Genomic DNA, 27,679 nt, shown 5'->3' with positions numbered 1-27,679 from the left:
TTTGGCATCTGGTCTCACCTGGGAACATGATGATATGATATACTCAATTCTTTTCTGAGGGGAGAGGTCCAAATCCAGTCCTTCAAAGAGGGGTAGCCAGTTGCAGTCTCCCAAAAAGACATAGAAAGGATTAGTAAATGAAAATTAAGTCCCTGCTTGTTCCTACTAGTCCTGGAACCCATAATGTATGCTCATCATCTCCCTCCTCCACCCATTTCGGAATGAAGAATATCAAAATAGATTTCAGAACAAAGAATGATAACATATAAAGGAAGCTCATTTCATAATGATAAATGAGTCATTTCATCAAGAGGAAATAACAATCCTGAATGTTTATGCACCTAATATTAGAGCTTAAAAATGGAAGAAATCCACAAACATAGTTAGAGATTTCAGCACTTATCTCTCAGTAGTTGATATAGAATGAGTAGGAAATCAATTAGCATATAGAAGACCTGAACAATTCTATCGACCAACTTGACCTAATTGTTATTTATAGGACAGTCTACCCGACAAGAACAGAGTACATATTATTTTTAGACGCACACAGAAGATTCACTAAGATAAACCATATTCTAGTCCATAAAACAAGTCTCAATAAATTTAAATGGACTCAAACCATCAAAATGTGTTCTCTGACCACAATGTGATTAAATTAGAAACCAATAATAGAAAAATAGGAAATTTCACAAATACTTATAGAAATCCATTTCTAAATAACAGAAGCACAAGGGAAATTATAAAATATTTTTAATTGGATGATACTGAAAACAAAAGATCAAAATCTGTGGAACACAGCTAAAGAAGTCCTTATAAGGAAATTTATCACATTACATGCTTATTTTAGAAAAGAAGAAAGTTATTGTATCAGGAACTGTATTTTCACTTGAAGAAATTCAAACCAAAGTAAACAGAAAGTAAACAAAAACAATAAAGAGCGGAAATAAATGAAATAGAAAATGGTAGAGAAAATCAGTGAAACTGAAGACTGGTTCTTTGAGAAAATCAATAACATTGATAAACCTCTAGCCATATTAATCATGAAGAAAAGAAGATAGAAATTACCAATATCAGGAATGAGAAAGGGACATCACTACAGACCCCACAGACATTAAAAGGATGATAAAGGAATGTCATGAACAACTTTATGCCAATACATTTGACAAGTTAGATGAAGTGGACAAATTCCTCAAAATAACAAACTACCAAAGCTCATTTGAAAACAAAGCGATAACCTGAATATCTTTCTTTTTTTTAAATTTTTTTTTTTAAGATTGGCACCTGAGTTAACATCTCTTGCCAATCTTCTTTTTTTTCTTCTTCTCCTCCCCCACAAAGCCCCCCAGTACATAGTTGTATATTCTAGTTGTAGATCCTTTTGGTTGTGCTATGTGGGATGCCACCTCAGCATGGCCTGATGAGTGGTGCCATGTCCGTGCCCAGGATCCAAACAAGTGAAACCCTGGACCACCAAAGCAGAGCACGCAACTTAACCACTTGGCCACAAGGCCAGCCCCTACCTGAAGATCCTTACAGCTGTGAAATATAAATTGAATTTGTTGTTTAAAACCTTACCACAAGGAAAACTTAGTCCAGATGCCTTGATAGGTAAATTCTACCAAACATTGAAGGAAGTAATAATACTATTTCTGCAAAAACTGCTCCAGAAAGTTGAAGTGAAAGGAACACTTCATGAGGCCGACATGACCCTAAGACCAAACCAGACAGAGACATTACATGAAAAGTAAACTACAGACCAGTGTCTCTCATGAACATAGACATAAAAGTCCTTAACAAAATTCTAACAAATTGAATCCAGCAATATATAAAAAGGATAGCTCATCGCTAAGTGGGAGTGGAGAGCACTGGCATCTTTGAGAAGCCTAATGCTGCCTGCGCTCTCTGATGAAGTTGTTGGCAACAACAGGGAGATGATGCCATGGAACTGGGCTCCCTAATATCAGTGAGGATACAGAAACCAGTTGGCAGCACTTAATTCTCAGATGCAAGGAGCACATTTTATAGTAAAGACCAGCAAGGCTGGAAGGCAACCAGGATGTCTTTCTTTGTAATTCATCATCTTCCCTTGTTACTACAAAGTCCAGAACACCATTTAAATTTCCAAAGAGAAAACCTCACTAAAAAGAATCATGGAAATTACTTCATGAACTTAGGTCTCTTCTTTTTTAACAGTAGGTACATTTAAAATGTAAGGAGAATATGAACTAACATAAAAACTCTTCCGGCATGATATCTTTTGTTCTTGTTTTATAATTATTGCAAAGATTTTTATAATCTAGATTTTAATGTTTTTAGTCCTTCCGTTTCTAGGGTTGGTGAAAATTTTCCTGTTTAAAATTAGTCGTAAGACTGGATAAAATTCTAATGCCTTTTCAGTTTTTGTTTGATTTCATTAAGAGATTCAACGTATATAGGGTTAGAGCTACAAAGGGTAGCTGTACAAGGTGGCCCTGTATTGTGTCCTTATGTGGATAGATTCTTTCTCCTGTAGTACCTTCTGCTTAGGGACTGTTTATTTTTGCTAATTCTTTGTTATCTATAAAGGGCCAGGAAATAAATTTAAATGAGGGAAAATACAGGATAAAAAGAGTATATAGATCTTTTTGAGACCTCTGGAGCTCTCCAGCAATCCATGAAAATTATATAAATTCCCTTTTGATGAAATTCTGAAATTTTTAGCATTGATCAGCCTCAGTTGTAGGTACTTTAGCAACGATGTATGAATTTGTTTAGTTCATTTAAATAAAGTTGTTAAAGTAAATATATGAGAGAGATGTGAGAGAGAGGTATTTTTTGGTTTCAATTATTTAAACTTTATGGTGGAGATGAAATTATCATCAAGTAATTTTTTTTAAATAATGTTTCTAATATTCTAATCTAGTCACAAATTTGTACAGTAGTAAACAGATTAGTCAACAGGTTTTTTGTGTTTTTTAAAATTCTTTTCACTCTTTTTTTCAGCTACGTTGACAAGCTATTCTGAAAACGTGGAACGCACAAAATATGTTGGGGAAAGCAGTAAAGAATTAGGATCTGGAGGAAACCTAAAGCCTTGGCAGTCTCAAAAATCCAGCATGGATTCCTGTTTGTATCGAGTAGATGAAAACATGACGGCTTCCACCTATAGTCTGAATAAGATCCCAGACAGGAATTTGGAAACAGTTTTATCTCAATCGGTACAGTCTATTCCTCTGTATCTTATGCCACGGCCAAATTCAGTAGCAGGTAAGGTTTCTCAAACAATGATCATTTTACCAGCATATACATTGAAATGAAAATAAATTCTACTCTAATAGTATTTAAATTTTCCATTCATTTCCTTTGACTAAGCTACTCTTTTGTGTTTGGGTGTTATACATGGGCATATCTTTTTAACCTAGGGGAAGGCTCGAGTTCCTCAAGTGATCGTTTAGTTCTGCTCCCCAAAAATATAAAAGCACACATAAAATCAGAAACAGAAGCTATAAAGCATATTGTCAAGCTGCTAAAAAAGTCTTTTTTTCTCACATCAGAAGTCTTTGAAAGGATTTCAGTTGGAGATTTTAGTTTTTAAAAACTTTAGTTTTAAAAAACATTATTAAATTGAAGCATTATTTCAGTAGAATTTGTATTAGCAGAAATCATCATCCATAGTTTGAAGGAGTGGCAGGCAGGCAACAATTCAACGTCCCTATTCCAAGAGCTCAATATTTTCACAGTATCCTGGCTATCTTATCGTAGAAGGATCACCAGGTCCCTACACTGCTAAAGAACAACTCAGACAACCTCTAGCAGTTTTAGTCGTAAAGAAATGATACAGAAAGTTAAGTGGCTGGAGGATGGAGCCATTATTCTTTAGCAGCTGTTCAGAATTGATGTCAAGGGATATTTTTTATACAGCTAAGTTGCTATTTAATAATTCAGACCAGGAGCTTTGGGAGAATAGTTGAGCATTCTGACATTTTCAAAATGTATCATCATCTGGACTTCATCCATACTACAAAATCAAAGTTATGTTTGTCTTTCTACTTGCCTGGTGAATAGTTTTGTTCATGCATAGGTTTATCTCACTGATGCAAGATAAGAAAGTTCTTATTGTAGTCAAGAGCACTTATTTCCCAGATGTAACTATTTATGTTATGCAGATAGTAGTGTGATGCTTCTTGCCTTTCCCATTTTCCTTTTGTACCTTTTCTAAACCATTAATCTTTTTCTGTCTTCTGGGAGATCATCAGCATCTGTCATCAGATGTGATTATGGAGAGAATGGCTCATCTGGAAGATCAGTAACTGCATAAGATTTTAGTATTAATTTTTCAAGATTATTCACTTTCATAGAGTGACAGAAAATTTTCTCTCCTAGTTTCTGTTAAATATGTTGATCCCTAACCATGATGTCATATTTGAATCCTAGAATGCTATAACTTATGAGAAAGTGCTAGGCAAATTCAGTCTTTCCAGAAGAGAAGCATTTAAATCCTTGCCTATATAAAAATGGGGAAATATAGCTACCAGCTTTAATGGTACATCCCAATTTACTTGCTAACTGAGCTGCAGTGATTTCTAAGAAAATTCTGGCTCTATTATTTGAAAAGGGAGGTGAGCACTTAGTAGGAGATAGAGGTATGAGGTTCTCTTGTCTTCTTTTTAGTTTGCTGAAGAGATTATAAAATACTTTGCCGTTCTTGAGCATAAATGTCTATAGGGATTTATTATTTTACACTATGCAAATACTAACCTTAGGGTTTACAAAGAGTTCTCCAGGACTAATTAGCCAGATATGATTCTTCCCTCGCTGTCTCTAAAGCTTTCTAACACTATTGTTTTCCAGAAATTAGTATAAGGCCAATTCTGAAAGTATCAATGTCATCAATTATTTCTCTAACCAATATATATTGAATAAATTGTGTAATTCTACTGCAGAGAATAGAACGCAGGTTTCTATGTCAGGTATTTTAATCACCAGATAAAAATATCATTGGAAATATGTTAAAAAACAATTTTACTAAGCAAGCAACATTTTATCAGGTGAAGAGTACATTCTTCCATTACATGGATTGTAAGATTTCAGTTTATTTAGAATTCTATCTTGTAAGAGCTGATATTCTAGTTATTTAATAACATCTTTTAAATTGTAATCAACTTTCAGGGAATTGTCATTCAGTTTGTGAATTTTTTGAGCTTCTAAACTACCTCTCATGGTGTCTTTTTTGCTAACTGCCATTTAACAACTTTACTACTTATAGGCATCAACATAATTGTGGCTACAGTTGTACCTCAGTAAGTTTTTGCATGTCAATTGGAACAGTCACTGAAGCAAATATTAAGATAAGAATTTTATCTAGAATTACAAGAGGGAATTTTAATTGACATCCATTGTTGTTTTTGTAACATACTCAGCTACGATGTGGTAAATGCTATAATACAGTAATTTATAAATTTCCATAGGAACACAGAAGAGGAAGCATCTGAGTGCAAAGGGTGAGAGTAGAGAGGAATAAAAGACATCATAGAGAAGGACGAATAAGAATTCACCAGAAGGACTAATAGAAAAAAGAGGAAGGAGGCACCAAGAAGTTAAAGAACTTGGCACATTATTGGTATTTCTGCATGACTAGAACCTGGGGTACAAGAAAGGAATGGTAGAAAATGATGTTGAAAGGTGATACCAAGGACCTTATGTACTCTGATGATGAGTGTTGGGTTTATTTTGTGGATAGAAAGCAGAATAAGCAGGAGCCACATTATCAGATTTTCAGTTTAGAAAAATGACTATAGAGGCCAGCCCGGTGGGGTAGTGGTTAAGTTTCTGTGCTCACTTTGGTGGCCCGGCGTTCGCAGGTTCAGATCCCAGGCACAGACCTAGCAGCATTCACTGAGCCACCCTATGGTGGCATCCCGCATAAAGTAGAGGAAAATGGGCACAGATGTTAGCCCAGCGACAATCTTCCTCCCCAAAAAAAAAAGAAAAGAGAAGAAAAATGACTGATGTGTATTCATATGGGATAGACTGAAGGAGGAAAGGCTGGAGTTAGAGAAAATAGTTAAAAGCTTCTGGTATTGTGCAAAATTATAGGGGATGAATTGCCAGGTTAAAGGCTGTATTAATAGAGTTGAAAGAGTGGCTTAAGAGACTTTTCTTGTTTTTACCTTAAAAAATAACTTTTATCAGGTTTTTTTTAAATACAGGGAGATACAAAGAAGAAAACAAACGAAAAGAATGAGCTATAATCTCCTTGCCCAGCGATTCCTGCTGACATTCTAGAAATTAAAGATTGATGTATATTACATAATATATAAAGCAAATGAAAATTCAAATTCAAACAAAAAATACAAAAACAAAAGGAAAAGCGGCTCTCCCCTCTCTGCCTAATGCCTATCTCCAGAGGTTAATATTACTTATGATTTTTTTAAATAGATCTATTATACATATAATATACGTTATATGACTATAATGTATGTTAGAAACATGTAAGGTCAAAAATCGATAGGATTTATACAAGAGAAATGAAAACATGTTCTTGGAGCAGTTAAGTTAGCACGCTCTGCTTCGGCGGCCCAGGGTTTCCCCGGTTCGGATCCTGGGCATGGACATGGCACTGCTCATCAAGCCATGCTGAGGCGGCATCCCACGTGCCATAACTAGAAGGACCCACAACTAAAAATATGCAGCTATGTATCGGGGGGCTTTGGGGAGAAAAAGGAAAAATAAAATCTTTAAAAATACGTATGTTCTTACAAAGATGTGCACGAATCATCATAGCAGCTTTATTTGTAATAGCCAAAAATTGTGAACATCCCAAATGCCCATCAACAGGTGAGTGGATAAACAAATGATAGTCTGTCCTTACAATGGATACTACCCAGCGATAAAAAGAAATGAACTGTTGGTACTGCAACAACATATATGAATCTCAGGATAGTTATGCTGAATGAAAGAAGCCAGATAAAAAAAGAGTACATACTATATGATTCCATTTATATAAAATCCTAGAAATGCAAACTAATCTATCGGCAGAGTGCCTCTCTTGTAATGCAGCCATCTCCATGTGCAGGTATCGCCAACCCTTTTTGTATTGCCCTGTGGGAGTTGGGGCTCAGAGAACTGGCACAAATGTTGATAGTCTGGCTACTGCTATTCCTCTGAGAAATAAACTGTCTTTCATCTCTGACCTAGATGTCTAATTTCTTCTTCCAGCATCCAGGCGTGTTAGCTTAGAAGTAGGATAAAATATCAGATCCTTGACAGTTCTTGGCAATGAGATACTACTATACCCATACCCACAAATAAAAGTTAAAATGGGAATTCTGAGTATTAGTGAGGATGTGATGCAGTTGAAATTGTCATATGGTGCCGATGGGTGTATATTAATAAATTGGTACTATCACTTTGTAAAGCTGCTTGTTGAGATCTATTAAAGGTGTATAAAGCTGTATGCATGTTACCTACAAAACCAAGCAATTAGACTCCTGTGTAGGACGACCTTCAAAAGTAAGTCCTTATGTTCATTAAAAGAGAAATATAAGAATGTTCATATGAGTTTTATTCATAATACCTGAAAGCTGAAAATCATCCAAATACCCATCAACAGTAGAGTCAGATAAATAAATTGTATACAACGATAAAAAAATTGTCCGTACTACTCTTACAGACACCATGGAGAGTACATATCGTATGAAGTATATATATTTATATAAAGCTCAGAAAAAACAGACAAAACTATGGCACTTCTATGGTGATAGAACTGAAGTAGTGGTTACCTTTGGCAGGAATATCACTTAAGGAAGCCTGCTGTATCTTGATCTGAATGGTGGTTGTCTGCGTATATACATATATAAAAATTTATTGAGCTATACACTTAAGATTTATATACTTTATGTAGGTAAATCACACCTCACTTTAAAAAAATGTATAAGCTCCTGTCTTTCTAGAAGGATTTTTCCTTGTTTTTGGTTTAGAAATAGCAGTCCTAAGCAATGTAACTAGATCTTTGAAGAAATACCTGTTTTTAGTGTAGATTAAAAATAACCTAATAACTTCAACAAATAGATAATTTACTTAAAGTGTTCCATTTATTGAGAGCATAAACCTAGGGTAAGTACCCAAAATGGCCAGAAATGATTCTAATTGCCACCTTAGTTTAGTGGTAGCCTAGATAAAGTCCCAAAGCAAAAGTTTTTATGTGTATTTTCTTGATCCTTTTTTTTAAAACCAGTATATTGTCATATTTTACATGTCATAAAATTCACCCAAGTAACTCACCCAATTCAGTAATCTTTAGTATATTTACCAAGTTATGCAACCTTCAGCGTAAATCAGTTTTAGAAAATTTTCATCATCCCCGTAAGATTCCTCATGTCAATTTAATGTTAATTTCATTCCCACCCCAGCCCAGGCAACCACTAATCATACTTTCTATCTCTATAGATTTACCTTTTCTGGACATTTCATATAAATGGAGTCATACAATATGTGGTCTCTCATGTCTGGCTTCTTTGCTTAGCATGTATCTGAAATTTGTTCCTTTTTATTACAAATAGTATTCTGTTGTGTGGCTGTACCACACTTTATCTATCCGTTCACCAGTTGATGGACATTTAGGTTTTCTCCAATTTTTGGCTATTGTGAATAGTGCTGCTATGAACATTCCTGTGCAAGTCTTTGGGTGGGCATACGTTTTCATTTCTCTTGAATAGATATCTGGGAGTGGAATTACTAGATCATAGGGTAAATTTATGTTTAACTTTTTAAGAAATTCCCAAACTGTTTTCCAAAATGGCTACACCATTTAACCTTCCCACCTGCAATGTATGGAGATTCCTGTTTCTCCACATCCTCTCTACCATTTGTCTTATCTCTTATTATAGTTATTTTAGCAGGTGTGAAATGTTATCTTGTTGTGGCTTTAATTTGCATTCTCCTAATGACTAATGATATTGACCTTATTTTGTGTGCTTATTAGCTATTCATATCTTCTTTGGTGAAATATCTGTTCAAACCTTTTGCACATTTTTTTATTGGGTTGTTTGTCTTCTTATTGAGTTGTAAGACTTTGTTGTATATTCAGGATACAAACCTTGTTATCAGAGATGTGTTTGCAAAATATTTTTTCCCAGTGTGTTGCTTATCTTTTACTTTTCTTATTAATATATTTTGAAGCACAAAATTTTTGATGACATCAATTTATCAAATTTTTCTTTTATGGACCATGCTTTTTCTTATCTTTTTGATAGAAAATATACTGTTTATGTCAAGTATTATAAAACAGTGGTTTTTCTTTGTTACTGGAGTTTGTTCTAATTCAAGTATTGGAAAATATTTCCTGTACACACTTTAATACTTTCTCCCCTCTTCTTTTCCCTCTCCTGCCCCTCCCCCATGTTAAAAAATATAAAAGAGATAATATTAGCCTAAATTGTTGTACCTGTAGACGTTAATTGTTGATTATTTTTTCACGTATCACAGTGGTCATCCCCTAACACTGGCGTTTCTGGCTAACAGAGATTTTCAGATTCTTAAGCAGTCCTGATCATGCTTCCTCAAAGGAAGGGTAAAAGGTAAATGCACAGTCAGAAGCCAGATAGATTTGTGCTGGAGAATAGGATTTTGTCAGTCATAGGTCAGAGAATAGTTTGTATTGGGTTGTTTTCTGTATCTGGAAACTATGGTTTCAGTATCCTCACAAAAAGGCAGGAAAGTGAGCTATAAACCAAATGACTCAATTGTTTTCAAAATTTAATAGATTATAGGTTGAAAATGTTTCCAGGATGTAGAGAAATAAAATTACTCTTCACAGAGAATTACCCTGCTAACTGTATAATGTGTGTAAACATTTGATCAGATCACAGCCTCTGGTAGCTTAAATAATTAGATATCTAAATCATTTTTTAAAATAAATTTTCTTAGCTCAGGAGGGTCCTCTCTTCTCATTTTAGCTGTAGATGTACATATTTTCCTTTACTTTCTAAGGTGTACATAGAAGTGGTTCCCCAAACTTGGGGAAGATCAAATACTCAGATCTCCTTGGTGAACAGGAATTGAGAATTTCAAATATGAGATGAGCTTGAAATAGGGGGGAAAAATCCAGTATATTTATATTTATTAAATTGTTCTAGGCATATAAACACTTGGGGGGGGGATGATGAATGCCAATAATCAAAGGCCTCCTCAAATAGGTTTTAAATTTCTCTTTTTTAAACTTTAGCTCAGTATGAGTAACGTAAGTATTTATTTTAGAGACTAAATAATGTTGAATAATGATGTGAAAGTACCATTTGCATCACTTAAAAAAAAAAACCTGCAAGAATAATTGTTTAAATGGTCCTTGCTGTGTTACAGACTTCTCCCCACTTGGAAAAGAGAAGTGCCCTCTTTCACCCAAGCTCATTGGCATCTTTATAGGGCCACATCTAGCAGGACCAGGAAATTATCAAGGAATTATTTAAAATCCTTGAGGCTGCTGCTGGATTGAATAAAACTGTTTATGTTATTCCATAAAACCCTTGATTTTAAAAAGAATGGAAAGGACACATGGCTTTTGTAACATTTTTACTTGTAGGGAATGAAGTCAGCACATATGCAGAGGCTTATGGTCGTTTATTTTATAAAAAATTTTTCTGTGCTTTTAACTCAGGCACAACATAAATGGAAGAAATATATGTAATGAAATTTTTGAAACATGCTTTTCATTAACTATTAAAATAGAAGTCTGATTAATTTAAGTGTCAATATATTGGTCAATTAGATTTAGCTGTATACTTTTAAAAACATAAGACTCAAACAAGTCAAGTCTGTAGTTAGATGTACCAGTTAAAAGCTCCATATTCCACATACAAAGATAGTTCTATTTACTGAAAACATAAAAACTTCTAACTCAAGTAATGAAGTGACTAAAGGTGAGTTTTGACAGTCTGTAGCATCAAGGCTTGGGTTTTCCTGGAGTAGCTCATTTTTCTGAATAGAAATTTAGATGTTTATACACCTTTAAAGTTCTAAAATATGAAAAAATAAGAGCTATGTCTTTTATTGTTTTCAAAAGGTAAATCACTGTTGCATATTTATTTTTGAAGTTATTGTGTTGGAAGGAAGTAGAGAACCCTTGTGGACTTGCAGTTACATGGCAGAAATTACCAGAGTAGGCTGTCTATGGTCACCCTTGATGTCTTAAAATGAGATTGGCAATGAATTGAAGGGAAGTGGGAAGCAGGAAATGTTCGCTTGCAACAGCTGTCCTCAGTGCTTTGTGTGAAAATGAGGAGTCTGTCAGGGAAACATACAAACAACACAAGTCAGAATGTAAACTCTCATCATCTACTTGTTAATGTTTGGAGCTGCACATTTTCCTAAGACAAGGATCTTAAGAAACAGGTAAATGCGAAATGGGAATCTTGGGGGATTTAAATGAATCCAAACAGAATGAGAATTTTACAGAAAATCAAAACTGGGCTGTTCACCAGGCAGAATCTTGGCTTTATGAATCAAGGGTGTTTAAGGACAGCAGAGTGGCTTCTTGCCCAGGCTGTAGCAAACATGAAGTGTCGTTCCAGGCTCCCTGCTCAGGTCAGCCAGAATGACAATTGTGCTACTAAACTCTGTTTGCATTAGTGACAACTGATAGAAGAAGAAACAACTCAAACTGGTTCCAAACTCAATATAGAATTGCCTCTGGAATGTTTTGTACCAAATGTTGTCTGCTGGATTTTTTTCTGCTCACTTGTGTATTAAGTTATTTTGACTTTAAAAAGGTATGTCAGTTAAATGTTCTATACGTGAGTCAGCTGTTCCAATCTGATGAGATGTCAAAAAATAGATACTCCCTTCTCCACTTCCTTCATTCTCTGAAAACAAGACTTTTTAATGACACAGATTTTATGGGTTTCCTTTTTAAAACATTTTCTTTTCACATAAAATTTTTTATATGTTTCTCCTATTTCTTCAATTCAGTTCAACTTACCTAATAATCTCTTATACTTGTATCCGGAACATATTCATTAAATATTATAGTATTAATTTAACTTGATGGACTTATCTCAAAAAAATTGCCAGTACAGGTTCACAGTAAAAGTAGCAATATGAGGTAGGAATATGTCTCTCCCTATAGATTTATCATTGGTGTTTTATGGGATGATGATATATAAGGCATTGTTGCTATAGCCACCTCCTTTATCCTTAGCTTTCAAATAACCCAGTAAGACAAACCTAATTTATTATTCATTGATTGTTTAAATATAGCCAAACGCAAAGTGTATGTTAAATATAATTATTCAGTCATTAGACAAGCATTTATTGAGCATGTGCTATATACGCCAGGCATTGTTCAAAACACTTAAGAATTATCAGTAAATAAAACAAAGATTCCCACCCTCATGGAGCTTACATTCTAGCTAGAGAAAGTAAAATAAATGTGATAAATAAGTAATGTGTATGCTATGATAGAAAGTGATATGAGTGATATGTGCTATAGAAAAAAGTAATATAGGGATCAGCAGCAGCTGAAGGAAGATTATGTGAACATCATTGGAGCCAAGCATATTTCCATAGTGATGTCTGTTAAGCATTCAGCAGAGCGGTGAGGAGGGTTAGGACAGAGCCAGATGTCTAAGTAGGACTAGTCTGGAGTTCAATTCCATATTGGGCATTATGTGCAGGGCAGTCTGATTTACTCTAAAGGAATCGGGTTATCAAAGATAAATCAGACATTGTTTCTTGCCCTCAAGAACCTACTGTAATCTAGAAAGGGACGACAGACGTGTGAACAACTAGCTGAATAACACAAATTCTAATTAGCAATATATGTATGTGGTTGCTGAAAGGGAGAAACAATTAATTCTGACTGGGGGATCAGTCAGGGAAGCAGAGAAAGTGCAGCCTGAGCAAATTTTGACGGAGTGAGATGTTTCACCAAGTATGACAAAGACTTTTTCTCAGAAAGTGGTTTCCAAATGGAAAAGATGCAAGTGACTATGAGGAGAGTACAATTACATACAATTAGTAGAACAAACAGAATTTTAGGTCCCTGACTGATCTTTCCAATATTTGTCTCATATGCCTTTAAATAACGTACTTGAAGGGACAAAAATTTTGAAAATGATGAAGCAGAGGGAAACTGAAAATAGGATTAAGGAAAATAATGATTTAATAAGGAACAAAGGCAGTAAAAAATTATTTTGAATTATTTGATAAATAATGATAGATTCAGAGATATTAATTGCTAAAATAAGAAAAATAATGAATGTTTTAGTAGACTTAGGTAACACTAACCATAATTTAATTGCAGTCTGTGTTAAAGCAATAGTTCCCCATTGGCTGATTTCAGATCTGTCTAAGCCCTGAATCAGGACTTCAGAGCTACTGCAATTGATACTGAATATCACTGCTTTTCCTTAGTTCAGTTTGCCTGTATTTGGATTTGTGAAGGAATGAACTATTCATTTAGCTCAGTGATCACAGTATTTGTCTTCTCTTCTAATGTCTTCTGTCCAAAATTGAGAAATGAGCTCATTCCAAAATATATTTGCTGTATTTCTCAGTTTTGTGAAATAAAGCAATAGAACAATTGTTCATTTTCCTGGGAATTACTGTGGTAAATTCGGTTTAGTAAAATTTAAAGTTCACACTGAACATTTATGTTTTACGAAAGCTGCCAGCAGCTCTTCATTGAATATAAGAAGTTGAACATGTGAGACTAAGGCTGTGGCTGTGCCAGAGATTTTTTAATACAAAGAAATTAAAATAGGTTATGTAACTGCTACTTAATTTAAATCTGTACTCAAATTATAGATCTCCCTTAGTTTAATCTTTAAAAGATTCATGGATGGATATAATGTATAAAAAAAGAAAGACTCTAGGCTATTTTTCTCTTTTCCTTCTTCAAAACAGCTTTTTGCTTCACTCCATGTTGTATATTTCTATACTATTCTGCCTATTAATGAAATATACATTCTCCTTTTATTAAAACATATCAAACCATTTTAGTGCTGGCACATAGAACCATTATAATTTAAAAAACTCTGCTAGAACCTTGCTTTAAAATTATATAATTGTGCCATTAGTATTGTCATAATGGTAACCAAAAATGTCTATCACTCATCCAGCTGTTAAACTTTCATTCAAATTTTGTTTTAATGTAAATAAAACATTCTCATTGCCATTGATCTTCTTTTCATATTACTCTTCAGTTTATCCACTTAAAAAGTACCTCATGAGTATTTTTCTTATTAAAAAAATTAGAAATTTGAGGCTTTTGTTTGTTCTTTTCTTTTGTTTCTTACTGTGGAAAATATTTGAAGTGCAGAGATGTATTAGTCTATGACATTCAGGGCACCTATACTTTGCATTAGCATGGGCTCTATCGCCCAAGTTTGATTACTGCTCTTTGAAGCTATAAAAAACAGAGAATTGTGGGAAAGTGATAAAGATGAACAAGACATGGAAAAATAAGCCTTTTAAGAAGGAATTAAATCTTTTTAGCTTTAAAAGGGAAAGAAGGAGGGGCTGGCCCCATGGCTGAGTGGTTAAGTTCATTCACCCCACTTCTGCGGCCCAGGGTTTCGCCTGGTTTGGATCCTGGGTGCAGACCTGGCACCACTCATCAAGCCATGCTGAGGCAGTGTCCCACATAGCAGAACTAAAAGGACCTACAACTAGAATATACAACTATATCCTGGGGGGGGCTTTGGGGAGATGAAGAAGAAAAAACAGAAAAGTTCATTTACAAAAATAGGCAGCAAGGGGCTGGACCAGTGGCGTAATGGTTAAGTTCGTGCTCTCTGCTTTGGCGGCCTGGGGTTCGTAGGTTCGCATCCTGGGCCCGGACCTAGCACTGCTCATCAAGCCATGCTGTGGTGGCATCCCACATAAAGTAGAGGAAGATTGGCACTGTTAGCTCAGCAACAATCCTCCTCAAGCAAAAAGAGGAGGATTGGCAACAGATGTTAGCTCAGGGCCAATCTTCCTCACACACACACATACAAAAATATATATCTATTAAAAAAAAAAACTAGGCAGCAAGCTGCATTTCATCCTCAGGCCTTAGTTTGCTGACCTTTGGACTAGATGACCTTTAAGATTCCTTTCACATCTGCATTCTGTAATATTGCTTTATTATCAATGTCACCTATTGAAGGAGATTGTCGTTCAGTTGTTTTCTATCTTATCAGTCAGGGGCTAACCAAGAGAGAGAAACCAAAGTTATTTTAACAGAAAATTTGATATATTAAGTATCGTTAACTAGGTTTTAAAGGACTGAAAAGGTAAAAAGAGAACACTGAGGTATCGTGGACTTCACAACTGTAGGAAGCAACTACCACCTCTGAGCCTGTGGGACAAAGAGAAGAGGTTGCAATTATTAAGCTGTCGAAGGTTGGAGGAAAAGCTGAAACTCAGATCTCTGTGAAGGGGCTGTGCTCAGCCGATACTAATATTTCTAAGCTCCAAGGAGGGCTATATGGGGACGGGACCTCTGGTGGATCCTTCTTTTGTTTGGTAGTTACACACATATGGATAAAGAACCAAACAGTAGAAAATAGACTTTGGTTAGAGCAGGAGAGATTATATTAAACATAAGAAAGAACTAATTCACAGAACTACATTAGAATACCAGTGGAAATGGTGTAAGAGTCATTGTCCCACTGTTTTTAAATAAAAGATTAGATAGTTATCTGTTCTGGATAGTTTAATTTCAGAATGTGGAAGTCAAGATTATTTTTTATTCCTCTGATATTCTCTTCCTCTCTCTGGTTTGTAATGTGGCACTTGACTTCCTTTTCTTGGTTTAAGCTTCCAAGACTAGCTTTCAAAGACTTTTATTTCCTTATAGAAACTGTATCTATAATTTGGATGAATTTCTTTTGTCTGGGTTTCCAATAGACCCAAGTAACTAAGACAGTTGCAATAATTGGAGGATATGGGGAACATAGATCTCTTGTACTTCTTCTCTCTTATTCTCTCTTCCTCTCTCTCTCTCTCTTCTGTGTTCTCCATCTTTTCTCCCTCTTTTTCAGCTCCTAGAGCACTTCATGACTTTGTTTGTGCCACTTAGCATAATCCCCCTTATTTTATTGTTGCTTGTATCTTATCTTGACTGGGGATATGGCCAGTGCTTCATTGGAGCTCAGCAATCGAGAAACAGTGATCTCACTTTACTTCCTCTCATCCACTCAAAACAGTCACCAGAGGGAAAAGGCAACTAAGCCAGGGAGGGCACCAAGAGCAGTGCCCAGCACATAGTTGGCTCTCATAGTAACTGTCATTGAATGATGGAACTAACCCCCAGCACAGGATCTTACATAGTTGGCAACAAATTGAATTAATTGTTTAATTAATAATTTATAAGCTCTAGGTAACCATTTTCTGACAGAAGTTTGGGATTTTTTTTTCTTTTTTGTTAAAAACTATTTTGTCTTCAGTACTTCCTGATTCTTGATTTCTTCACTTTTTGGTTCGTTGTTGAGTGGACACAACAGCTTTCAATATACAGCAGAGTCAGTACCCATTTTCCCCCCCATCTTCTGCCATTTTCTCTCTCCCCTTTGTGCTTGGGTTAGGGGTTAAAGGATTTCTAGATGCAGTGGGAGGCTGTTATTACTTAATTATCTTCAGAGAGCAACAAAATGTTCTTTGGAATTCATGGACTTTGGCAGTTCCCTAAATGGTGTTTGTCAGTTCCCAGGTGCCCACCTTTCCAATATATACATATACACACACAAAAAATTGTTTTCGGATTTCATTTTTTACCACAAAGGGAAGTGCTTTATGTTCTTCTTACGGCTCAGTATAATTTGAGACAGATTTCTCTACTAATGATGTTTATATCTTGTTCTACAAATGGATTTGCGACACAAAAGAAGCAAAAACTAATAATCTTTGTTGTCAGGTACTAATGTGTTTGCCAACTTGTTGCTATACTCTCCGTAAGCTCAGGTAGTTGTTAGTGATGAAGGAGCTGAAGATAACTCTCGACATGTTTCCCTAGCATATGTTCTAGACATGGATGATGACTTTGAGTTCAACAGACTCTTGGTAAATATATCTGCTGGAGTAACCTGTGATTCCAAAGTTTGAGAGATACAGACTAACTGAAAGCTTTCTAAACTTGCATATTGTGACTAAACTCTTCTGTCTTGTCAGCCACAAGCTCTGCCCACTTGGAGGACCTTGCTTACCTGGATGAGCAGAGACATACACCTCTGAGAACTTCTCTTCGAATGCCAAGACAGAGCATGGGTGGTGCTCGCGCGCAACAGGATTTAAGAGGTTAGAACCACAGGAGGGCTCCTGGGAATGCCCAAGGGCAAATGGAAATGAGCAATAGGCAAAAAGTTCCTTTGTTTCCAATTTCCACACTTATTTAAGCCTCCTTAAAAGTGAGCATGGGGGCCGGCCCGGTGACGCAGTAATGAAGTTCGCATGTTCCGCTTCAGTGGCCCGGGCACCGGTTTGCATCCTGGGTGCAGACATGGCACAGCATGGCAAGCCTGGTAGGCGTCCCACATATAAAGAAGAGGAAGATGGGCATGAATGAAGATGGCTCAGGGCCAGTCTTCCTCAGCAAGAAGAGGAGGATTGGCAGCAGATGTTAGCTCAGGGCTAATCTTCCTCAAAAAAAAAAAAAAGAAGTGAGCATGTAACCATAGAAGAGACAGATAAACACAAATACATTGTACTCATCATAGAAAGACATTGTAGTTACCAACAGTTGGAGGCACTGATTCCTTGAAATCTGAAAGAAAACAAATATAAAATGTTGGTTGATGTGATGGGGGAAATAGCCTTTTTATGGTCTTGGATTTCAGAAGTGATTTTTGACCAACTTTAGCCCTGGTCATATTGCAGGTGAAATTGGTACTGATAATCATGTGTTTTGCTAAAGAATTTATTTCATTTTCATTCCAGTAGCCATTTCTAGTGACATGCAGTACTCTAATTTTCTTGCAGTTTTAGACAGTGCTTCTAGTCCTATCCTGGCAACTTATCCTTTATCCTTTTCCCACTCAGGTACCTGTTTCTTTACACTCTTTGTGCATGCTACATGCTTCTACAATCAGGAACCTGATCTTTACAAAGATTGTCATTTTGTTGTAACCCAGTCTAGTTGAGAGACCAGTTATTGGTATCTCTGCTTGTGCCTCTTATTTACTCAAGATGAACCAAACTCTCTGATAGCCTTAACAAGTAGTCTGCTTTCTCTAGTATCTAGTAACCATAGCTCCACTTCATCAAGTGCATTTTTTATTTTATCTTATAGATAATTTTCATCTTTCCTTTGCTCTCCTCCTCACCCCTTATCCTGTGTCCTGCTCTAATCTGTATAGTGCCACATGTATAACTCACACAAGAAGGGATTCATACATTCCTGCTGTCAATTCTGAAAGTCATTATGCTGACAGTTTTTTCAATGGTGGCTAGGCAACTAGGAGCATAAAATAATTGATTGTGTTGCTACAATTACCATACCTCTCATCAACAATAGTGACTGGATGGTCTCAGTCATAGTTTTAGTTCCCAATCCTATCCATCCTACTTGCTTTTTCTTCAGTTAGCCATATACTAGTTGCTTAGTATATGCAGTCATGTATTTCTAGCCCAGAAAGTGGAAATATATCAAGCAATACTTTAGTGCTGGTAGATTGATTATATCCAAAGCCCGAATAAATTTAGTCAAAAGACCAAATAAATGATTTGTGCTGAGACCAGAATGCATAGCCATAATGAGGAAGATTGGACACAGCTATTGATCTACATAGACCTTCAGATTTGGTTGAAAATCTGCCACATTGGCATCACCTTGCGTCTCATTACTGAAAAACATACTGACATTGTTGATTTTATTTTCTGCATTGCTAGTCATTGAATAATGAATTTTATTCTGCATACAAAAGAAAATTAATTGACAGATTTCAGCTGTGTGTTTTTGAGAACTCCACTTTGGGTTCTGTTGGTACTGGATGGCACATGTCTGCTTCTAGTATCTAAAGATTTAGTAAGATCTTCAACAAAGGCATTCTGGTGAGCTTGATGTTTACATACATGTATCAGTTGTATCTAGAATACAACAAAAATCTTTTCCATTGCATTGAACTTCAGCTTAAACAGTCAGTAAAACCAAAGTACATCCAAAGATCTTTCTGAAGCATACCTAAATCTTCAGGAAACTCTCTGCCTGAATAATGCATTCCTAACAAAACTAATTTCATATCCCTTGCAGATAGTGTCTCAACTTATTGTTTACATTAATATTTAAAGATAGAGTTTTTCCATGGATAAGGTGGTATGATATTAGTGCTTCCATTCCTTAAAGTTATCTTTTCTTTCAAGAGCTTTTCTTTTAGCAGTCTAAATGGTTAGAACATGCCATCCAGATGAGTGCATTAATCCATAACGGACTGAGTGTTTACTAAGCAGTATGTTGCCTTCTAAAATTAGCATACTTTAATTTAGAACTTTGAGGCCCTGGACAATAATCTTCCCTCAAAAAGTAACGTGTTATCTTGATTACTGTTTACAAATGAACTCTATGGCTTATGATATGACTTAAAACACATTAATAAGAAAGGAAAGCAAACTTGGACAGATTTTCCTTCTGTTTCTATAAACCTGCTTGTCAAGCATTTATAATTTGTATATTATATCTAAAACATTGCCGTTTGTTGTAGAAATAGAATCATATTGTTTTCTTGGCATAATTTTTAAAAAACATGTCACATCGTGCTTCCTAATTTTATTTAAAGGAACATACAAATTGCAGTCATATTTCAGTTTTATATCATTTTCTTCTTCTGGTTATAGTTGAAGTAAAATAATTTTACCTAAAAAAGTAATAAAGTAATTGAAAACCTTTTTTAGTATACATTAGAGATATCTTTCTACATTAGAGGTATATCTTTCTATATTTTAAAATATTACTCAAACAAGTCCTATGAAATAGTTTTTTGTTTTTGGGAGTTTTTTTGGCTGAGGAAGATTCTCCCTGAGCTAACTTCTGTTGCCAGTCTTCCTCTTTTTTGTCTGTGAGCCGCTGCCCCAGCATGGCCACTGACAAGTGGTGTAAATCCACACCCAGGAAGTGAACTCGGGCAGCTGAAGCAGAGCACACCAAACTTAACCACTAGGCCACCAGGGCTGGCCCTGAAATAGTTTTTTAATAACAATTTGGTTTTAAATGATCCTGGATCTTCAGAGAAGGTAGTTAATGGTCATGTACTCTGTAGTCTATCCAGTGTATCTAAATTTATGGACTGATTCCAAGTATAGAGATTGTCTGAAATAATATCCCTTGAATATATGTCTAAAGAGTTGGCAAGCGTTTATTGGGTACTACATACAGACAGTCTTGCACTATTCTGTTTAGAGCAGTGGTTCTCAAACTTTTTCGTCCCAAGACCCCTTTATACACTTAAATAATTATTGAGGACCCTGAAAACCTTGTATTTATATGAGTTATAGTTATTGTAACTTTTTACCATATTAGAAATTAAAACTGAGAAATTGTTAAAATATCTGTTCATTTTTTAAAAAATATAGTAGATCCATTATGTATTAACATCATGTAAGCTCTGAAAAATTCCACTTTATACTTGTGAGAGAATGAGAGTGGAAAAAGACAAATAACCTCTTATATTAGGAAAACAGTTTTCACTTTGTGGACCCCCTGAAAGTGTCTTGAGAACCCCGAGGGGTCCCCAAATCACATTTTAAGAACCACTGGTTTAGAGGATACTGTTGTAATTGAAGTTAAGTTTTATGCCGTTACAGTCTGCTTACCAAAATGCAAAAAAAGTATAGTTTGAGAATTGGTTATAAGTTGTTCTTGAACATGGTTTAAGAATACAGGCATAGTTCTTTTAACAGTTACCACCTTAATAGTAACTTCAGTTGTTTGATCATAATGGTAGTCTTATGACTACTGAAGCCAAAGTTGCTGGGGTGATATCTGAGCTAGAATTTGGATCTTCAAGTGGGATATTAACATTAACATTTGCTTCCTTAGTAAAAAGCTTTTTTTTTTACTTTTCAAGACAGCTGTTTTGAACAGCTGTTATACCAAAATTGATGTTTCCAGAGACCCAGCCCAACAATGGGTAGAAGGTCACATAAGTGCACTGACCAGGATCCCATTGCAGCAAGTTAGTAGATTCCTAGCTGTCAACCATCCAAGAGCTTGAGCTCTAATGATGAAATAGTTAGAGAATATTGTGTACTAGTGCAGAACATAGAGCTGGCTAACCTACCACAAGTGCCTTGTCTAGTCCCAAAGCCTTATGTCCTTGACAGATATTAATTTGAAACCTTATTAAAGTTTTTAACTCAAGTTTTTAAAATTATTTTGGGATCCACTTTTTAAAATTTAATAACCATTGTGTTAATGTGGAGTTTTGCTAGAAATTATCCACCTGAAACCTCTCACTCTTTCTGACTGTCTCAATGGAATCTCTTATCCCACAGAGACAGAAACTAAGTTTGCTGCCTAGTAAAAGGAAAGAAGAAGTTGTTGATTTTTATGAATAAATGTAATAAATCTTAGGATGGAATCCATAAACAGAACCAGGGGGAACTAAAATACACAAAGAAAACCGTAGCATAATGACTTCAAATAGTAGCTACTTGGGGTAAATTAACAACAAATTATTAGTGATAAGACTAACTTGCCTGATGTCAAATCGTAATCACACGGTTCTGCTTAAAGAGATTACACATTCCTAATTAGAACTTATTTCTCAAGGGCCAGCCCTCATGGCCCAGTGGTTAAAGTTTGGAACCCTCCGCTTCTGTGGCCCGGGTTCAGTTCCTGGGTGTGAAGCCACACCACTCATCTGTCAGTAGCCATGTTGTGGTGGCAGCTCACATAAAAAGAGGAAGATTGGCAACAGATGTTAGCTCAGGGCAAATCTTTCCCAGAAAAAAGAAACAAACTTATTTCTCAATATATGCTGATTTCCTTAGGACTTTTACTAAATCCCGTTACACAGATGGCCAGTCACAGGCATTGGGTTTAGTTAATAGCTGCTTTAATAGATAGTAGGTTGGAGGATGTATGTGCAAATGATAGTTTGACTCATTGGCAGAATTTACATGAAATTGACCCTGCCACAGTTAACTTGGCTTTGTCAAAGCATAGAATTGAATTTTTATCAAATAAAATAAGTGCTTTACACCATTTGTGAGTCCCTTACTTTTCCAAAACAATAAATCCTTTATGAAGATGACTAAGATGCATGTCATGAAGCTAATACTCTTTCGTTAGCCCACTGAGTCACACATCCCTGAGGTTGCTTAGTCATCTTGATCTTTGCCTGGCTGGCTCTCACATTTACGAGGGAATATTTCCATTGTTCTCTTCTATCTCATTGTTTTTCGTTTTATTTTTACAAGATTAAATTTCTTTCTTTTTAGGTAAATTCAAAATCCAGAGATAAGGTTGCATGCACATAACTGCCTAGATAAACATATTAGACGGGAGATTGTAGGCTTTATTGTATGAGGTTGAGCTGCTCGCCCTCAGCCAGCTCTTTTGCAGAGTACCCTAATATTTGAAATGTGGTGCTCAAACTGGATGTCTTTGAATGTGTGCTGGAAGCTAGTTTATGCTTTTTGGAGTGGTCTGGCTGTGACTTTTTTAAGCAGTTCACTACTTGTTAAAGTGGCTTCAGGTAGGTGCACAGATCTAGTTTTTATATAAGCAGGTTTATTTGGTAAATTCCATCTTAAAGTTTGAAAACCCAAACAATAGCTAATATACAACAAAGTTCCCACCATAAGACCTGCAAGGGAGAAATAACCTTTGAGAAAAGAAAGAGTCTATAAACCATATAATCTTCTAACAGGCACATACTGACCTCTTACATTAAATAACACACTAGGCTGTGGAGTAACATGGAGTAACATGAAAGAAGTTCTAATCATAATAGCTAATTCTGCAAGAATAAATCACTGAAAATATTTTTAAATGGCTTAAGTGCAATAAAGAAAAACAGCTAACCATTAAGCCATTTTGATGTTTTGATCTAGATTAGAATTAAAGAATCAGCTTCCCAGTTAATCTTTCTATCATTGTTTTCTCCAAAAATGAATAATCTTATTAAAATAAGAATAATGCCAATAAATTTACTTAGGTAACACCTGGCAAACTTTTTTTGATTCAGCAAAATGATCTAAGCTTTCCAATTTTGTAGTATAAAAGAGATTTTTTTTTATGGAATAACTTCCACAGATACTGATAAAATACAGAACTGGAGAATTTCCTTTGTAAGGCTATAGCTGTTTCATCACTGAGAGTTCACTTAAAAATGTTTAATCTTAAATTTCAAGTAATTAGCCAGTTTTGTTGCTCCAGTAAAAATAAATCTTATGTCTCATCTTCAAGGTCACCAATCTAATAGCACATAACTATGTTGACATAGTTATATAATTTTATCAAGTGCTTCACATTTTAAAAGTTTTACTGTTTTTATATTTTCCTGCATTTTGAGGTATTAAATGCAAGGAAACATAAAAAGTGGCAACATTTGAGATAGTTGGGTTTTCACTATTTCTTTTACTGTTTTCTGAAGATCATTGTGCCCTTCCTGAAAAATTCACTCAGCAGTGACTCCAGACTTTTCTCAACAAATGTTTTCCTGTAAGACCAATATTAGAAAGTTGAAATTCAATATACAAGTTATTCAAAGACTCAAAAGTATTATTTTCCAGAGTAAAATAAGTCTTGTCTCCTTTTTTATCCCCCCATTAATAGAATACAATCAACTTCTTAAAACACTAAGACAAATGGTGAGAATGGCACACTTTTTAATAGATATAAAAATGATAGCTTACATTTACTGGAGTTTTTATTCTTTATAGACACAGTGCTCAGAGCTTTAAACATGTTCATATTTAAGCCTCACAACTCTTTGATGTAAGTAGTGGTAGTAAGGAAACTGGGACTTCAAGAGGTAAATAATTTACTTAAGGTTACATATCTACTAAGGCAGTGCCAGGATTCATTTCATATTTGGCGGACTCCAGAACCTGTGCTTTTAACCACCATGCTATAGTATGTCATAGACAATATAATATAAAAAATGATACATAATATAATAATAGCAATACAAAGACTTATTGTAGCTATTCAGTACTCTAGAGTGTTAGAGATGGGAAATAGAGTGGCGTATGGATACTAATTGCCATATGGCTGTCCTTTCTAGGGTGGCCTATCGTCAGAGAAGGCACCACCATGATTCATTAGCCACACCGGCTCATACTTCCTTATTTCTATTAATAGTGCCTCAATTTTCCTCTCACTCAGGGTTTAAATCCCAAGGCAACTTTGAATCACCATTTTCAGTATCTCCTATATCCAGTCAGTTATAACGCTCTGAGGGTTCTACTTTCACAGAGTTTCTCACATTCTTCTCATGTTCTCCATTCTCAATACAGCTAATTAGCTTGTCTCCCTCCTCTGGTCTTTCCATATTCTAATCAAGCTAATGCCTGGTTGCCAAATTAATCTTTCTAAAATGCAGCTCAGATAATGTCATTTCCCTGTCTTATAGTTATCATTGCTATCATCCCTGTCTAGTACAGAAACTAGAAAAAGCAGTTTTGGAGAAGACAAGTTTATGGTTTGTTATTACCTTTAAAATTAACTCTCTTGAGGAGCCAGCCCCATGTCCTAGTGGTTAAGTTCGCACCCTCCACTTCAGCAGCCCAAGGTCTCACCAGTTCAGATCCTGGGTGCGGACATGGCACTGCTCATCAAGCCATGCTGAGGTGGTCTCCCACATAGCACAACCAGAGGCACTCACAGCTAGAATATACAACTGTGTACTGGGGGGCTTTGGGGAGAAGAAGAAGGAAAAAAAAATAACTCTGTTGATACTTAAAAAAAGCTAAAGAATTGTTTTTTCAATTGGACAAGGCCAGGTGGACCGTGAAATAGAATGTGTGACAGACAAAGAGTAAAGGAGCAAATATGCTGAGATAATATATGAGAAAATACTTAATGAATTTTATTAATTCATTCAGAAACAGAGACTAAAATCACTTCTATGCCAGTTGAGAATTAACCCAATAAAATGTATAGTAAGACCCTTTTCCATATGGAGTCACTGGCAGTAACTAACTGTTTTTAGTTGTGTTGACTGAACCATAACAGGAGAGACAAGTAGAATAATTAAGAAAGAATAAATAGAGAAATAAACGTATTTTAAATCACATTCAAGATAAGGGAGAAAAGTTGAATTCTAATGTGAAACATATCTAGAACCCATAAGTAAAGGAATTATAATTCAAAGAAATTACTTTGGCATCTGTATTTTAAAGTGCTTAAAAAGGCAGCCTGCAGAATGAGAGAAAATATTTACAGACCATGTAACTAATAAGGGGTTAATATCCAAACTATATAAGGAACTCCTGAATCGCAATAGCAAAAAAAACAAATAACCTGATTTAAAAATGGGCAAAGGACTTGAATACACATTTCTCCAAAGAAAACATACAAATGGCCAACAGGTCTATGAAAAGATGTTCAACATCACTAATCATCAGAGAAATGCAAATGAAAACTACAATGAGATGTCACCTCACGCATGTTAGAATGGCCATTATCAAAAGAACAGAAAATAGCAAGTGTTGATGAGGATATGGAGAAATTGGAACACTGTTGTTAGGAATGTAAATTGGTGCAACTGCTATGGAAAACAGTGTGGTGCTTCCTTTAAAAATTAAAAATAAAGCTACTGTATGATTCAGCAATCCAACTTCTAAGTATTTATCCAAAATAATTGAAATCAGGGTCTCAAAAAGATATTTGCACTCCCGTGTTCACTGCAGCATAATTCACAGTAGTGAAGAGATGGAAACAACCTAAATGTCCATCAGTGGATGAATGGATAAAGAAAATGTGGCATATACATACACTGGAATATTATTCAGCCATAAAAAAGAAGGAAATACAGGCCTACCCTGTGGCTTGGTGGTGAAGTTCACGCACTCCACTTTGGTGGCCCAGGGATTGTGGGTTTGGATCCCAGGTGCAGACCTAGCACCGCTCATCAAGTCACACTGTGGCGGCATCCCACATAAAACAGAGAAAGATCTGGCACAGATGTGCTCAGCAACAGTCTTCCCCAAGCAAAAAGAGGAAGATTGGCAACAGATGTTAGCTCAGAGCCAATCTTCCTCAAAAAATAAATAAATAAAAATAAAGGAGGAAATAATGTCATATGCTACAACATGGATGAACCTTGAGGACATTATCCTAAATGAAATAAGCCAATCACAGGACAAATACTGCACAATTCCACTTATGTAAGGTATCTAAAGTAGTCACACTCATCAAAGCACAAAGTAGAATGGTGGTTGCCAGGGTCCATGGGGAAGGAAAATGGGGAGTTGCTATTCAGTGGCTGTAAAGTTTCAGTCATAAAAGATGAAAAAGTTTTAGATATCTGCTTTATAACGTTGTGTTTATCATTGATCATCTTACATTCTTATGTGCCATCAAATATCTTCTTCGGTGAAGTGTGTATTCACATATTTTGTCCACTTTTTTATTGGGTTGTTTCTTTTCTTGTTACTGAGTTTTCATAGTTTGTTATATAGTTTGGATACAAGTCCTTTATCAGATATGTACTTTAGAAAAATTTTTTCCCAGTTTATGGCTTGTTTTTTCATTCTCTTAATGGTGTCTTTTGAAGAACAGACGTTTTTAGAAGTCCAATTTATGAATAATTCTTTGATCATTCTTTTGGTGGTGTATATAAGATTTCTTTGACTAATCAAAGGTCACAAATATTTTCTCCTATATTTTCATCTAGAAATTTTACAGTTTTAGGTTTTACGTTTAGGTCTATGATTGATTTTGAGTTAATTTTGTATATGGTGCATAATATATATCAAAGTGGGGGGTTGGGGACATACAAATATACAATTGTTCCAACACCATTTGTTGTAAAGACTATTCTTCCTCCACTGAATTCCTTTTGCACCTTTGTCAAAAGTCAGTCATCTGTACATGTATGGATCTGTTTCTGTTCCGTCCTGTTTGTCCATCTTGCTGCTAATCCATGCCTTTTTAATTACTTTAGTTTTATAATAAATCTTGAAATCAGGTATTGTTAACCTTCCAATGTTCTTGTTCAAGAGTTGTTTTGGCTATTCTAAGTTCTTTGCCTTTCCATATGAAACCTTGTAAAATTCTATGAAAAGCCTGCTGGAATTTTGATGGAAATTGCATTGGATCTATCAATTAATTTGGGGAAAGTTGACTTCTTCCAATCTCAATATTGAATCTTCCAGTACATAAACTTAATACATCTCTCCATTCATTTAGATCTTCCTTAATTTCTCTCAGCACTGTTTTGTAGTTTTCAATGTACAGATGTTGAAAATATTTTGGCATATTTATCCTTCAGTATTTCATATCTCTTATACTATTATGAATAGTATTGTTTTCATCTTAATTTCTAGTTGTCCATTACTAGTATATAGAAGTACAATTGGTTTTTGTATTTAGACCATTTGCATTTATTTGATTTTTTATTTGGGTAGGTTTAAATCTGTCATTATGGTAGATCTATCATTATTTGCTTTCTATTTCTCCTATCTATTCCTTTTTCTCTTTTCCCCCTTTTTCCTATTTTTCTCCCATTTTTTGGATTGAATATTTTATGAGTCTACATTATGTCCTTAGTTAATTAGCTAT

At 35.3% G+C, this 27,679-nt stretch overlaps 1 protein-coding gene across 16 annotated transcripts in view; it reads left to right on the top strand.

Moving 5' to 3' along the window:
- The window catches only part of TANC2 (tetratricopeptide repeat, ankyrin repeat and coiled-coil containing 2), a 386,637-nt gene that overhangs the window by 251,277 nt on the left and 107,681 nt on the right, over positions 1 to 27,679 (top strand). For all 16 annotated transcript variants that reach the window (XM_070561684.1, XM_070561681.1, XM_070561680.1 and 13 more), the window contains 2 exons: positions 2,983 to 3,246; positions 17,128 to 17,253. In XM_070561684.1, the coding sequence (XP_070417785.1) occupies positions 2,983 to 3,246; positions 17,128 to 17,253 (390 nt within the window). The remainder of the gene's footprint in view (positions 1 to 2,982; positions 3,247 to 17,127; positions 17,254 to 27,679) is intronic.

The sequence above is a fragment of the Equus przewalskii genome, chromosome 10, assembly GCF_037783145.1.
Source record: "Equus przewalskii isolate Varuska chromosome 10, EquPr2, whole genome shotgun sequence".
In the NCBI taxonomy this organism is placed as follows: Eukaryota; Metazoa; Chordata; class Mammalia; order Perissodactyla; family Equidae; genus Equus; species Equus przewalskii.
Note: the sequence above shows the minus strand (reverse complement) of the source record. Positions and strands in the feature narration are given on the sequence as shown.